Genomic DNA, 15,587 nt, shown 5'->3' with positions numbered 1-15,587 from the left:
ATGGAAGTTTATACTAATATGGTCTGTACTATCTTACGGAAAAAAAATATTTTTAAGTGGTTTCAGGAAAATGCGTATGTCTTTGTTAATGTTTGTGAATAGCTAAGAGGAATCTGTGGATTCTTGTGCTTAAAATCTTGTCCTTGGCAAGTGCAACGGTTGTGTGAGGAGTATGAGAACTAGAAAATTATTCTTGCATTTAAACAGAAGCAAAAGTACCTTCTCTAGTTTTATTCTTGTGATGGACAAATACACAGTTCCAAGCAAGGGAACAATATGCTGCCTGTGTCAGTAAGCTGGGAAGATAATAATACATGTAAGACTAGATTGTACATGTTATTTTATTTCATCAAATCATCATACATATACCCCTTCTCATAATGTACAGATCTGTATGAAATAGTTTTGTATGTTGGAAGTAGGAGATATTGTGTTTCGATGCATTTTTTGTCGGCTGGTGATGCTCAGGTTTATCCTTGTAAATCTCATTGATTGAACAGAATTGAACTTTGTCCAACAGTTGATGAGTTACATGGATATAATTTTACCACCGTTACAGGATTTTAATTGATTTCACTGATGTTTTGACCTTTGTTTGTGTAGAGCTGAATTTCACAAGCAGTTTGGGTTTGGGTACTTGAAATAAAAGCATTCATGGATCCAGGTACCTAGGGCTTTCACTGGTTTCTACTCCATAAGTATAAATTCCTAAAATGAAATCTGTACAAGTGAAAACATAAGTCTGTATTTTATTTGACCATATTAACAAGGAAAATATTACCTTTATCTTACAGAAATGTTGGAATCCAACAATATAATCAATTTCAATGGACTAGCTAATAGCTCCAGTTACCATACTTTCCTCTTGGATGAAGAACGGAGTCGGCTGTACGTTGGAGCAAAGGATCACATATTTTCGTTCAACCTGGTTAACATCAAGGAATATCAAAAGGTACTTTCGTTCTTGTTTTGTGCAATGTAAATATCTACTTGTAATGTTGCAGAACTGTTATTACTCAGACTATATTGGGCATGGTATGGATTATGTAGTAAGTGTTTGGATGTCAGAAATATTGTTACAACGAAAACATTTACTGGCTCTATGAAGAGAAGTTTATAATACACCTATAACCTATGACTGTATAATCTACAATGCTTTTTTCAGACTATGAAAAACTAAATGATAAGTGAATAATCCAGCTATTTCCCAAGCAAGACATACTTTCATGTTTACTCCTAAAAACCAGTAAACATCTATTATGACAGTTTACACAAAAAGGCCTTATTACTCTGTATATGTTTGCAGATAAAAAGAAGCTGTTTGGGAGTCTGTGGGTTGATTTGTCTCCTTTAACCCAGCACTCGTAGGCACTCTGCTTCTGCTGCTTTCAAACCAAAATAGATTCAGTATTAATAAAAGAAGAATAGGTCCATAAAAGCTTGCTATTCTTGATGGAGAGTATAATTTTCCAGTAAAAATTGGTAATGAATTAAAAGTTGACAAACAGTTCAGTGATATTCTTTTGTTGGAGTCTAAATAAATAATTCCATTTCTCATTTATTTTAATAAAACAAAATACTAAGAAGGTAAATGAGACGATGGAGGTTTGATTTGTTATATTTAAGTATTTTGATGGCACATTTTAAAATCCAGAGAGTACCCTTTTATGAGAGATATATTGCTTCAATACCCAGGGATGTTTTTTTCTTGGTGTTCCTGACCTTTTGCCCGTTTGACTATTAGCTTCCTAAGATGATAGCAATAAATACCTTGTGTTTTCTGTTCAGAGGGAAGACAGGCTATTCATTTGTATTCTCTAAGGAAAAAGGATAAAAGGAAAACTGGGTATTTTCTTTTCTATTCTCTTTAGAGCAGCTATAAAGGAAACTAGCTATTTATTTGAATTCTCTGAGGGATTGATAGCTTAATGTGCAAAACAGCTGGAATAATTAAAGGAAAGAAGGTGTTTCCATTGCAGAAAACAGCTCTGCAGAATGGGAGGAATTGTATCTTGCATACTTAAGTATTCAGATACCTTTAGAACACTATTTGAAATTATATACAAATATTACTACATTGAAGAAAGAATTACTGTCGGTAACATGGAACTGAATGTTGGCAACAGACGTGAAGAACAGACTTAAAATTTAGACTTTAGATTTAAGAACAGACAAAAGGCTTAAAGAATTTGGGGATCTGCTTGCTAAAGACAGGAGGGTCATGGAAGAAATTTCAATCAAAACTACAATGCAGCCAGTGCTGCACTTGAGTTCAAACTTCACCAGTTGTTGTTTCCACCACGTAAAAAAGAACTAAGGTTTCTGTCTAAATGCTGGTAGAAACATATGACTCCAAAGGAGCAAAAACTCAAAAAGCCAAATTTCCAGGCTATTAAAACCAGTTAAATTTAGCTGATTTTTAAACAAAATTAGAGGAAAATATTGTGCTGTGAGAATAATAAGAAAGAACATCTACCCATTCATTTTATGGATTAGAATATTTGAATAATACAGAAATCTTTGCCCAAAACTTACACTGAACTTGAACTGGTCCTTTTGGGAGACCTGAGAAGTTTTGTTAATGTTTTTCAACCTAGTAAATTTTAATTTTCATATGTCTCTGCATGTTTTATGCTGAGAATAGAAACAGGAAGTAGCAGGAATCCTTTGAGAGAGAATGTGCTCATAAAATTTTCAGCCTTATTTTATAGACTTAAGGTGTTCAATTTCTGTTTGGATTTCATTAAGTTTTAAGAAAATTTTGAATTTAAAACCATGCTTGAAAACTGTATTTTGAAATGTAATATATTACATCTCCTTCGACCTATTCTGTCATCCATATTAATTCTTTCCTTTTTTTTTTTTTTTTTTTAAATACTTTGCCTTTTACTTTCTTTCAACAAACTGTATTGAACACCGAGGCTGTAATCCAGACTTATGGCCATTCATATTGCATTATCTGAGGCTCCCAAATGAATAGCCTGGCATTTTATGGGAAGATCATGTTTTATTCTATATGTAATTCCTAAAAGCTTTTCAAAAAAACATGAATAATTGACTGTGAGGGTCTCTGGATTTTCTCTGTATGAGGTGAGATCCATTTTCTGCTAAGCAAACATTACAGTAAACCTAGATTTAGATTTACTTGTGTTAGGGTAGCTCTATAGGAACAACATAAACATTTCTATTTTGATGGTGTGATTCTTTTCAAATACAGTGGCTTCTTTTTTATTATTTAATTAACTAAACCTAATAAAAGAGTGAACTAGTGGATACAGTGAAGAGTCAAACACCTAATTTCTGATGCTGTAACTCTAACATGAGATTGCATTTCATATAGACCCAATTTATTGTTAGTATTTATCTGCAGTTTTTTGCTCTCAGTCTCCATTCCATTACATCAGATTTAAAACAGTGGAAGAACATTCACTTAATGGAGAGTCAACCTTCTTATCATTAGTATTCAGGATTCACTGCTGAGATTCACCGTACAGACTATATTTCAAGATTGTTTTAACTCTGATTCCTATTGTCCCTATCAATTCATTTATTTGTCATAAAATTTTATGGAAGAGAAGGAAATAAGGAAAAAAATGGGGAAAAGAGAAACTGGGTAAAGATACTCTGTAGTGTTTGGTCTGCAATTTGTGATTGTTGAAGCATGAAATAACACAACGTGATTTTTGTTCTCTGTCTTTAGATTGTTTGGCCTGTATCTCATTCCCGAAGGGATGAGTGCAAGTGGGCTGGAAAAGATATTCTGGTAAGTACAAATATTTTTAGCTTTTTTTTTTTTTCCCCTTTATAAAACATTCTAAGTGTTTTATTATGTTTTATTGTGTTAATTCTGAAAGTATTTTTCCACTTTTGTAAGGTCACACATCTGATCAGAACTTCAGTCTTGAGTTATCTCAGCATTCGTATTCAAAATAATGAAATTTTGTCTTTATGACCAAAGGTTTAAAGTTATAAATGGAAATCATGCAAATGAAATAGAATTTATCTAACAACAACAACAAAAAAAAATCAACAAGAAAGAGAAAGGAGGAGAAACATCAGAATGAGAAATATTAACCCTTCTATACTAGTCTCCTGATCTCAGCATACATAGTATTTTGACCTATTTTTGCCCTGCTCCAGGTCTCAGCTCTACAGTGACTTCCAAGAAGTGCTTTCTCTTTGTGGCATCTCACTGAAGTCAGAGGGTTTCACTGAGCTCTTTCCTGCATGGAGTTCATAGCAAGATTGAGGTCAAAGAGGTTTTAACATTCTGCATCAGTTTTGGTGCCTCAGAAAAGACACTGTTACACGAGGCACAATTTTCTGTACATTTTCCCTCATTCCTGTATACATGTTATTGCCTATATTTATGAGGTAGGAGACACGCAGATAGTAGCCCCCAAATAATAATCATTCCACACTGATAATAACTGTCTTCTTTATAAGAACAATATGGGAAGACAGGGCTGAAGAAGGGAAAAAAAGATACAAAATGCATGCGTGCAATAAGCCAAACAAATACTTGCATAGCATAGCCAAATGGGAAATCATTGTGGTTGCCAAGGTATAACTGAGAGTGGAACTTGGCCCCGTGTGTATATTCTATTGGCCTGATTTTCAGAGATGATTCTGTAAAATATTCATAATGCCAACCATATGCCTCAAGAGAGCTCCATTTGAATAATTTCCTAGGTCATAGTAAAAATAGTTTCATCAGTCTTTACCTAGGCCATAGAGGACAGTTGTCTTCATAAAAAGCCATTTGGGAACAGTAGAGGTGGATTAGGTAAAAACTAAGAAATATGGGCTAAGCTATATATGTGAAAGGACAGCTCAAGTGCCAGATACTTGGGCTATCTCATTACATAGAAATAATACATTTAAATTGATCCATCTTCACATTCACAAATAACTTTCAGGAGTACTTTGCAAGGTGAGGACTAGAATATCTAATATTCAAGGTTAAAAAAAAAATAAGGCTAGTGTTAAATGTCTGAGCAAATTAACTAACCTTGCAACTTGCTCTTATACTAAGTATCATATTACATTGAGTAGATAATTAATAAGAGATTCATCACCTAGAATGAAAGTATATGCTTTTTTTTTTTTAATAATTATTTTTAGAAATTCACAATAGTAAGAAAGAATATGTTTTATACATTGCACAAGGCTGATTCCAACCCATTCCTAGTAAATGGAGACACTATTACTCTGGAGTGAGCTGGGAAGTTCAGGTCCCCATTCTCTGACTGCTGTAAACTTCAGAGGACTATTTATACTGTAACTATTTTATGCGCCTTGATTCTTTTGTTTCCTATGATATTAGGGCACCTATGTTTCCTAATTATGAGTAAAAGGTGAAGCCAATGCCACATTCCAGTGTGGTGTGCGACCGTGGCACATTAGGTGCCTGCTCTGGTCCTGTGCATTAGAAGTGGCGCTCCCAGGAGTTGGTGGAGAAGAATAAGGCAGAACAGGAGCACAGAGTTCAGGCCACAGTGCAGCCCAAACTGGGGATAACAGAAGTACAGCACGATGTTGCTAAAATCAGATCATTTGTTTTCATAAACATTTTTCACATATATGGGTTGTTTGGAGTGGTTTTGCTGTCTTTTATGAATTTTTAGACTTCTCTACAAATGTAGGTGAGAAATAAAAAAAAAAAAAAATGTTGTATGTAATGTGGGTCCAGTTTTGGAAGGCAACTAGAAGGGTGCAATATATATCTTGGTGTGTTCAGGTCATCATTTTTAGATATTTACAGCTACCTATTTTTGCCATAAAACACTGCATTACAGAGTATTTAATGTCACTGCTTTAACTGTAATTAAAGATAAAGATTACAGATCATTTAAGAAACTTATTCCTCCCTCATTTATTCCTTAAAGCTATTGTCAGTACCTTGGGAGTGTGAAATATAAAGGCCATAAAAATAACTCAACAGACTTTCATTAGAAGGAACAAGAGAAATAGAGGACAAATAAAGTGGCATATAAACCATGCTCGATTTAATATTGCTTTCAGCGCGTACCACTGCTTAGATATGAGATATCCTTTACTTGTGATGGTTCAAAACTTTCTACATGACAGTCTATACTTCTACGTAAAGGTCTTTTTTAAAAACTTTTTTTTTTTTTTTTTTTAATTATTGATCTCCTGGGGAAGTCAGTGCTGAAAATGCAGGTCCCCACTAATAGGCCAGGTGCAGTGCAGCAGCTGCAGTGCAAGTATAACCCCGGCTCTGCCCCACTGCTAACCTCAGTCGTGACCTCCGAGATTTCCTCTCATAATTATAAGAGGTAATTTACCGTCGCTTTTGCTCCTTCAGAGGGATTCCTCGTACTGATGCTGTCAGTCATGCCAGTCCTGGCGCAGCAGGTTTGTAACTCAGGACAGTCCACGCGGGATTTGAGGAGAGTGGCCGACTTGGGCTGTTCCTGCTCTCCTCATAACCCTTTGTTCTGTAAGCAGTCATTTGCATTTCTGTTTCTTAAAGGGCTTAGTATATGTTAATTAGTTAAGCTTCTCTCACTGTAGAGATAGATAAACCTTTTAAAGTATGCTTCGGACCTTTTTTTTCCATACGGGCAATCTGAGAAGAAGAGAGGCTGAAAGGCTCCCCCCAGCTATGCAGTACTCACTTACAGCAGGACTTCTCTGACAGAAGTTAACTGCTACACGTTCCCACAAAATACAGATTTTTTTCCAATAAAATCATAATTACTATCCCATGCAATACTTCGTATTATAATATATTTTCATTTCCTCAGTATAGAGTATCATAAGCACCAAAGTAACATTGTTCATGAAAAATTAAAGGCTATAAATAACAAATAAGACATTTGCTTATGTAATTCAACTAAATGAGCAATTCTGTGAGGATTTCTTGCTATTCTGGACTTCAGTCTCTCATTTGATCTATTCTGGTCGCTGTAAGTCCCGTGAATATTTCTCACGATTCCTGACCAGACCTTGGTAAGGATCAAAGAAGACAAAATCTCTACAGAATACTTCTCAACTTTTATACTGAATTTACAGTACAGACATGCTGCTAGTCATATCCCTCACTAGTGAGCCTCAACATTTTGATTTTAAGATCTCACAGGCACCTGGGACCCAGCATAAACACATAGCAACCTCTGCATTACATATGGGTTAAATAATAGGTAACTGCAAAAAAAAAAACCAAAAAAAAAAAACAAACAACATGGCTACAATTCCACTCTGACATTCCTGGGATGTCATAAACCAGCAAAGCAAAGCTTGGGTGATTTACAAAAGTTACCAGAAACACTAGTTAGTTTTGCAGGTAGGGATAGCTTCTTGACTGGAAAGCTCATCTAGTCCTTAAACTATTAATTTACTATTGTTTTAAAAGTTTGGGCTCCTGTTTAGTCAATACATCTCTGCACTATATTTGTCTGAGGCACCATAGCAGTATTTCACGTGGTACACAATTAATCAGAGGAATCCCTATTAAAGGGTATGATAGATTTCTACGACTTGAGAGCTTTAAAGATGTGTTTCTGAAGGGCACCTTAGGATGTTATTTTCAAGTGTGATTTGACTATCTAATTTATTTAACCACTTTTAAGGATCCCAGCTCAAATTAAATTGTTGAAATGGTCCCTTCAGGCCTTGACATGTATAAATCTTTAAAATTTCAATGGATACTTTAACAAAGTCACATAGGACAAGCTACATGGTGAGAGATACTTACACACACTTTGCGTGCTATATGAAATCAGCTACTCCCTAGATGTTTCTGGTGAGAATTAAATGTTGATATACTAACATATACAAAGAGTACCAAGTACTTTTACTTGGTACAAGCAAGCTTCTACATATTCTCTGTCATGTGGAGAGACAGGTCCATACAAACAGTTACACTTTTGTGTCATTTTCTTTAACGGCACAATTTTGTGAGTATTAACACTGACTGTGTTATCGTTTATAGGAGATAGACATCTACTTGGGCCATTACATTTTACCAAGTTATTAACTCTTACCTGAATTCAACTGTGATTCACTTTTTTATACTTGATCGTTCTCTTGGTGGTAATTTGGAATCATTGTAGCTCAGAAACCCATTCCCAGTTTAGAAGCAGCAAGACTACACTATACATGACATAGCTATATTCTGTGCATGCTTCTTTGCATTTAAATGTGGCTAGCACTTAATTGTTGAGTTTATGGTTCATGCAGGTAGAATCACATGGCTGTAATTTAATTCACCATCTCATTTGTTATGATAATATTTAATTTAAGCCAAAATGTTCATACGCCATCTCGGTTTATGCTTCCTTTAAAGTTTTCCTGCCCCTCCCTAAATCATAGGAAGATTAGCAATTCTGTAGGCTTATAGATCCATCAGTGTGCAGTGATTTAATTTGGAAAGAAAGAAGAGAAAGAAAAGAAGAAAAAAAAAAAGCAAAAGCGGTGTGTAACTTAGCAAGTGTCCCTCAGCCATATCTGTTGATACTTTGGAAAACCAAAGTTGGCAATAAGTGAGCACAATTCCCTTTAAGTCATTTTATTACTGTTGTTGCCTTAGGGAAAATAGAAGAACATGGAGGCAGAAAGTAAAAGTAATTCTTTTCATCTGTTATTGTAAACAAAGATCTGAAGAGACAATCTGAAAATTAAATATACAATGCTGACTGGATCTAGAAAGCCTGTTTCTAAATTCATCTGACAGGCACAGTTTTTCTGGTCAAATTACCTCTGGCCCTTTGGGTGTGCCAAAGAGAAGTTCATCCCCTTCTGTCAGGGTTCTTCCTTTAGAGGACATTTACAGCCAGATTTCCGGCTTTCCTATCACCAACCCTCACCACCATTTCCTTACTGGTTCCCTGGCTCTGGCACAGCACTGAAATCCTATAACAGAGCCTAAAGACTCAGGATCCTCATCCAGCCTGGGGAAAAGGGAAAGGTGCGAGTCCCTTGGGAGTAGGAAGGGTTAAAGTGAGCAAAAATCCAAAGCAGTGGACCTCCAATGAGGTTAGGAACAGAATTTACTCTCAGTATTACCTACCACAAGGAGAAATGTGACTTTTGAGCCATTTGCAAGACAAATGGTGCCACTGCACATCCCTTTCAACTCTATCAGCTGTCCCAGTAAGTATGCTGGGTTTGTTAGCTTGAGGGCTGCTCGCTCCTTAATCTTGTCCCTGATCTTTAACGTGGGCATGATTTCCTACCAAAGCATTTCTTACCATTTGGGAGGCGAGATAGAATGAGACATTTTGTAAGTAGGGTGCAGCTTTAAAATTGCTGCTGTGTAAAACTGCTTTGCATAGACTACAAACAAAAGAGAAAGACAGATGGGGGTATAAAACAAACCTACAACGTCTTCGCTTAAAAGTGAACTGAGCGTGGTAAAAAAGAAGTATGATACACTGGAGTCTTTCAAAGCCCTGTGGAGCTCTCTAGGAGAATCCCCCCCCCCAAGGAAATTCTGGTTGCGCCAGCTTCGGTTCTTGGATGGACCCCCACAACACACCCACCAACATAAAGCCTTGTTTATGGCTCTTAGTTCAGATGTTGATCCTACAGCTTGTGTTCATTTAGGCATTTGCATATATTTCTTTATGTGAACTGACCAAGGCAAATCAGTTACTGTAAGGTAATAACTTGTGTACTTATACGGAGGAAGAATTAAGTTGGCAGTTGTTCAGATTTTCATATTTTACCCACTTATGTATCATGGGAAGTCATTTAAGTCTTTGAGTATGGGGAGCAAATTGATACAGATCAAGGGGAAAGCTAATTTTCTAGCTTTGGGCTGATTTTTCTGTTTATAGGTGTGACTATAGAAATTTGCCTCTGAAAGGAACTTAATATTCATCAGATTTAATGCAGTCTTGCAGAAATGTTTTCATTGTTGTTTATGAAATACAAAGTCACAGACTTAGTAACAGGGAAGTAAAGGAGAAATGAAGGAAAAATTGTTCTCAAAATTATGGGGTTTAATTTTTTATCAATAGCTGTTCCTTGTGAGCCCTAGTTTGGCCTTGGCAAAGTCCGAGAATTACTGTTATTTATGGCTGAGTTACCAGCTATTTCAAAATGACATTGGGTAATTCCTTGTAATGATTTATGGCATCCCAAGATGGGCAGAGTAAATTTATTCTTTGTACATTTCTTTCCAGAGAAACACATTAACTGGATAACTAGTAAAAATGATCGATATGTTTAGTCCCTGTTTTCTTTCAGGGATTCAGTGTGAAGCTCATGAAGTCAGAGAAAAGCCTTTCTCTTGGTGCCAGTCAAATCTTTTTTCCCCGTCCCCCCTGAATTTGCTTCACATTCTTTCTATTTTAGCAAACAGACTGTTTTTTTTCTGGTTTGGTTTGGTTTAGTTTTTTGGGCTTCTTTTCTGTTGCTTTAGTAAAAGGAAGGCTAGTTTAAAAATTAACTACTCTGAAAGATCACATATCACAGTTCCTCTGTACTCAAGATGTGGTCACTGTGTCACTATTAAATTAGTCCACAACTAATTTTCTTTCTGTAGTCCTGTTACTTATATACACCAAAAATAGGTCTACTAAATTCCTCCCTGCTGCACACCAGTCTAAAATATTGCCTTTTTTCTTTTGTAATAAGTAAATGAACTAAATACTAGTTAAAAGGAAAGTTCTTAAAATAACCTACAAAATAAAATGCAATTATTTCCTGTTGAAGTTGATGCTTTGTTCAGTTTTCACATCTTCATGTCAACAGAAGATCTTTAAAAAAAACTTTTCAGTGTAGAGCAAGTTTTGTATTCTGAAGATGATAGAGCACAAAAAGTAAGATGGTAAATAAAGGGAGAATCTCTCTCTTTCTCTCTTGCTTTTGGGGTTTCTGTATGTTACTTTTCTTCTTCTGAGTGATGTGATCTGTGTTAGATCAAATCATCTATTGATCTCTTTTTTTCCCTTGGGTAATTCCTCCCTAATTAACATCTTCTAAAACTTCAGGTTACTATACATGTATCAGGAATATAAAAAACAAACAAACAAACAAACAAACAACAACAACAACAAAAGAACCCCCCCAAAACAACCTAACAAAAACAAAAAAAAACACACAACAACCCAAAACTGCTTAGCAAACTCTCATTTCAAAAATATCACTTTGGTGCCAAATTTTTACTGAGTGAGTATTTTAGGCTTCTGTCACTGAAGGTTTCTCTGTTCAGCGTCTCTCTGTGGTGTCAAAATAGTTTAATATCCCCACACAAATTTCCGGATTCCCACAGTAAGGCACACGTAACTTCATAGTCTAGTTTACAGAGTATGTTTATTTACAGGCACACATATTGCTAAGCAACTGTCCCTTATAGATGCAACAGTCTTTTGATTTCTTTCAACACTTCATGGTTTTACGTTCACTTTCAGCACAGAATTTTTGAGTATATTTTTCTTGGGTGGCTGTGAGTGGAAGTCATTACAGGATATGCCTGTAACACCCTGGATAAAGGCAAGTTGACTGATATGTACTCTAAATGCTTTATGTGTCTACAACAGGCTTGACAACCTGTTTGTCTGAAATACTCCACCCAATTAGCAGGTGTTGATCCCATTCGGAAAGTGCAGGGTGTAATCTGATTTCTCCAGGAGACAGGTGATTACCCCACCCAGATAGAAGAGATAAACAAGAGAGACTCTTTAGATCTAGACTGTGGTCGCAACTTAAATTGCTGCTGGGCTTGGTGAGACTGCTTGAGCTGAAACCAAGCAGTATTGTTCATTTCTTTGCTAATAAAGCCATGCCCAAAATGTGGGACAGGTTTACTCTACAGAGCAAAACCAATTTTGTTTTCAAGTTATGGTCAGAAAAGAACTGGCTTCTGCTTGACCTCAGGGCTTCCCAATGTTTTGAGTTATTTCTGTAATACTTTTCTCTTCCTTAAATAAATTCATTCTGTGCTGTCGGAAGTGCATCCTACTGAAAAACATAACAATTCAAATAAAGGAAGCTCGCTAACACTCATGGAAAGGTTTAATGTACAACAATCACGCTGTGGCTGCAAAATCCTGAAAACCCACTTGTTTTCTGGACTACAACCACAAAAGACTTTGTTTTGTATTGTTAACTACGCATTAACCAGATGTACAAAAATATGAGGTGGTCATTAAATCAGGTATTTAGTGCTGCAGCTTTTTCTTGGCAGCCCTCTAGATGTTCACAGGTCCAGAACAATTACTGTCTGCCTCTGCTGAATGAAGATTTAAGGACTGGAAACACGTCTTGCAATTTGAACGCACTGTATGCAGAAAAAAATTGGAGAAATTTTACTTCCGAAGATTGCTGGGTCAGGTGGTTGGTGCTAACGACAAAGATTTGATGACCTGATGTGTTTAGTCTGTGCAGCCAAGGGAGGCATCTTTAAAGCGGGGCTTTTAATGACTTATTCTAATGGCTTCTGTGGGAGTATCCCATCTGCCTTAGTAACTTCCATGCTCTGCCTTCGTGTAAACTCTGGGCCAAATGATCAAGCACCAGTAGTGACTACCAGATTTGCAAGTAGGTAGGAGGACAGGCAGGGAGACATTTTGTGTTTCACCCTCACTAACACAAGGAAAGAACCAGAGGAGCTTTCCATCTGCTGTGCAAGTGTGCTGACAGTACAACTGTTTGCTGCTATGGCATGCAGTTTTGTGGCTTGAAGGAATCAGGATATATCTGCTTTTTTTTTCAGTGGCTTTTTTTTTATCATATGCTTTGTTAGTTGGCTTCTTTTTTCTTGTCTTGATGCTTTTATGGTTTAAACTCATGCAGACATCCTGCAACTTGAGTAAATTATACATTTTAAATATTCTCATGAACTCTTGTCATATCAAAAAATCAGACAGATAACAGGCATAACTTAATTGGAAAGATAACTGGAGTACAGTAAGCTGTACTAGGCAACAAAAAATGTCTTATCAACCCTCATTAGTACCTTCAGTCTGAAATTTCTCAGGGCACATCTTGACAGCAGAGGAAAATCTAGATATGGATTTAATCAATGGTTCTACTGCAATTTTGGCAGTGGTCACTGTGCCTAAGAGTAGTGTCATTCCTGACATCTCCAGAAGAGTCAAGTCCTCCAGATCACAATCCAATATAAAGGCCACTGGATCTAAAGATCTGTCAGTTCTTTCAAAGCTCTGAGGTGGGAAGCCAAGTACAATTACTCCACAAAATAACAGATTTATAAAGAGACCAGGTATCTTGTTTACCTAGACATATTCAAGGTTTATATTGGATTTGTGTGGATATGTGTGTGCAATAGGATAAACGCTGCTTATAAGGCTTTGACTAATGGGGATGTAATCCCCAAGAACTAAGTTAATAGAAAACCCTTTCAGTAACAGAGACCTTGATACTTTAGCTGCTCATCTACCTTCACTCAGCACTGCAGACTGACTCTTTTTCAGAGGGTAGGACTATAAAACATTGATCCTGCTAATTGCAAGGTACAATAATGACAAAACGGGGGGGGGTTGGAATGATGTTTTTGGTCCAAACTACAAGGGGTACACAGTAATAAATCATAGTCTGCAAATGTTTTCGGACCAGCTGCCCTCCCCTGCTCTAAGATCATACACCTGCCTCTATAGGTTCGGCTGGAAGGTTATCTCATCGAGTACAGGTGCCGGGCATGATTTCCCCACCCATTAGGTCTTGTACAAAGCTCCTGGTACTTGGGGACTTTCCGGTTACTGCCAATGCAGCACTTAGCACAGTAGCTTTGCAGCAGTGTAACCAACTAGTTTACTCCAATAAAATAAAATTTTATAATATGATTGCATTTTAAGAGGGCTGGAGTAGTTTGCTTTGTTCCCGGCTTATTCTGGGCCTGGTTAAGCAGACTATGCTCTTTGACCAATATTTTTCTAAGTGCTTTTCTAAGAAAGAGGGAAACAGCAACAATTTTAAAATAATCTTACTGCATTTTACAAAAACTTGCACACAAGCAGCAAGAACTGTGAAAGCATATGCTGTGTAGAGCTCACCCAGGAGAGGATTTCCTTGCGTGTGCTTACTGACATGCTAAAGTGTTTGCAGGATCGAGCTGAGAATCGATCATCTGCGTACGTGGCAATCACACATATATTTATTGCACTAACACTCCAGGTATTTTTTTTTTCCTTGAAACAATGCTGCTGAATGCTGAAAAAGATACCTAGCCAATACAGACTGAACTGATCGCAGCTGGCAGTAGCCCATGAGCAAAAGAAAGAAGTTAAAACGCTCCCTGATAAGTCGGGAACATCTTTCAGCAGTGTGATAAATTTGAATGACAGCAGTAATATCAGGGATTACTTATTCTCCATGGATATCCCTGACCTTGCCACTTGAGAATTCAGCTAATTGGACAGCAGAAGAAGAAAAAGAAAAAAGTAAATATATTAATTAAACTCATGCATGGGACTTTATATGGAAACTGTCCATCCATTTTGATTTGAAAGACAAAATAGGTATTTATTTTTGTTTGTCCAGCTGTTAGAGGATAGCTATAAATCCCCTTGTCCATCCAGTTCAGACAAAACCTTCTGATATTTTAATCGCTTGGCTATGTGGGAAGGCTGACATAAAGGAAGAATGTATTACAGGGTCTGATCCTTATCTGGATTAAATCAGCAGAAAACTGTTGAAGCTAATGATACTGTAATGGATTATTTGGATTTCTACTTATTGCCCTGCATAATCTGGCCATTTGCATTTGCTGTAATATCTGAGAAGTAGTACGGATGTCAATGCTGGTCAAAAAAGAAATGAAATGGCTTTTTAAAATAAGGAGAAAAATCTGGATATTAGTTGGTCAGAGGGACTTACCCTTTAACTTCCACTTAAAAAGATGTCATTAAAAAGTCTTTTCTGCATCATTAATCCAGATTGAAGGATGTAAGTTCCAGGCTTCTGGAACTGAGATAATTACTGGAAACTCATAAAAACCACCTAAATTCTGGTTTAATTTTCATACGCAGAGCAGATGTTTTGACAGATGGATGGACTTTATTTTTGTAACTGTCCGGGAAAAGTCTGCATAACACAGCCTAATCAGTGTTACATATCTGTAGTGTTTGTTTTTCAGTCTTTCTGCGTTTGGCTCCTATGCTTTTGGTTGCAGACATTTTCTTTGTAATTTATTTTTGCAGGCTAATCTCTCTCTGCATAAGCCCTTCTATCAATTTGATATATAAATATTAGAAAACTCTTAAAAAATAAATGTGTATGTTTGGTTAGTAAGTTAGACATATTGATCTTCATATAGTGGGTGCCCTTCTGGAAAACTTAATTAACACTTTATCTTCTCTTCAAGACAGGCCCTCTGCCCTTATACATAGCATATAATATTTGGAATTGAAATTTAGAGTTAAGATCTATGTCCAGACGTGCTGGACCTATTTGACTTTAACACTCTGAATGTAAGTGGCAGTCTAATAATTTCTCAACTTGTTCTACAAGTAGTTTAATACAGCAGAATTTGCAGTGGGGTTGGTGCTTTGGCTTTGATGCAAATGATTTTAGCCACTTTCATTTCAATAAACTGTTGGCGTGGAGCTGAGTATCTGAACCCCCTAACCTCCTCAGTCAAGTTTAAAGGAAGTGTA

General features: G+C 36.5%; 1 protein-coding gene across 1 annotated transcript in view; it reads left to right on the top strand.

The window, feature by feature from the left end:
* Window positions 1-15,587, top strand: part of SEMA3A (sema domain, immunoglobulin domain (Ig), short basic domain, secreted, (semaphorin) 3A) — a 168,045-nt gene that overhangs the window by 48,279 nt on the left and 104,179 nt on the right. Inside the window, exons 2-3 of the mRNA XM_009882930.1 lie at window positions 795-952; window positions 3,701-3,763. Coding sequence (XP_009881232.1) covers window positions 795-952; window positions 3,701-3,763 — 221 coding nt within the window. The remainder of the gene's footprint in view (window positions 1-794; window positions 953-3,700; window positions 3,764-15,587) is intronic.

Source organism: Charadrius vociferus, unplaced genomic scaffold, assembly GCF_000708025.1.
Source record: "Charadrius vociferus isolate BGI_N301 unplaced genomic scaffold, ASM70802v2 scaffold32, whole genome shotgun sequence".
NCBI lineage: Eukaryota > Metazoa > Chordata > Aves > Charadriiformes > Charadriidae > Charadrius > Charadrius vociferus.
The sequence above is the reverse complement of the archived record's forward strand: the minus strand, read 5'-3'. Positions and strand labels throughout refer to the sequence as shown.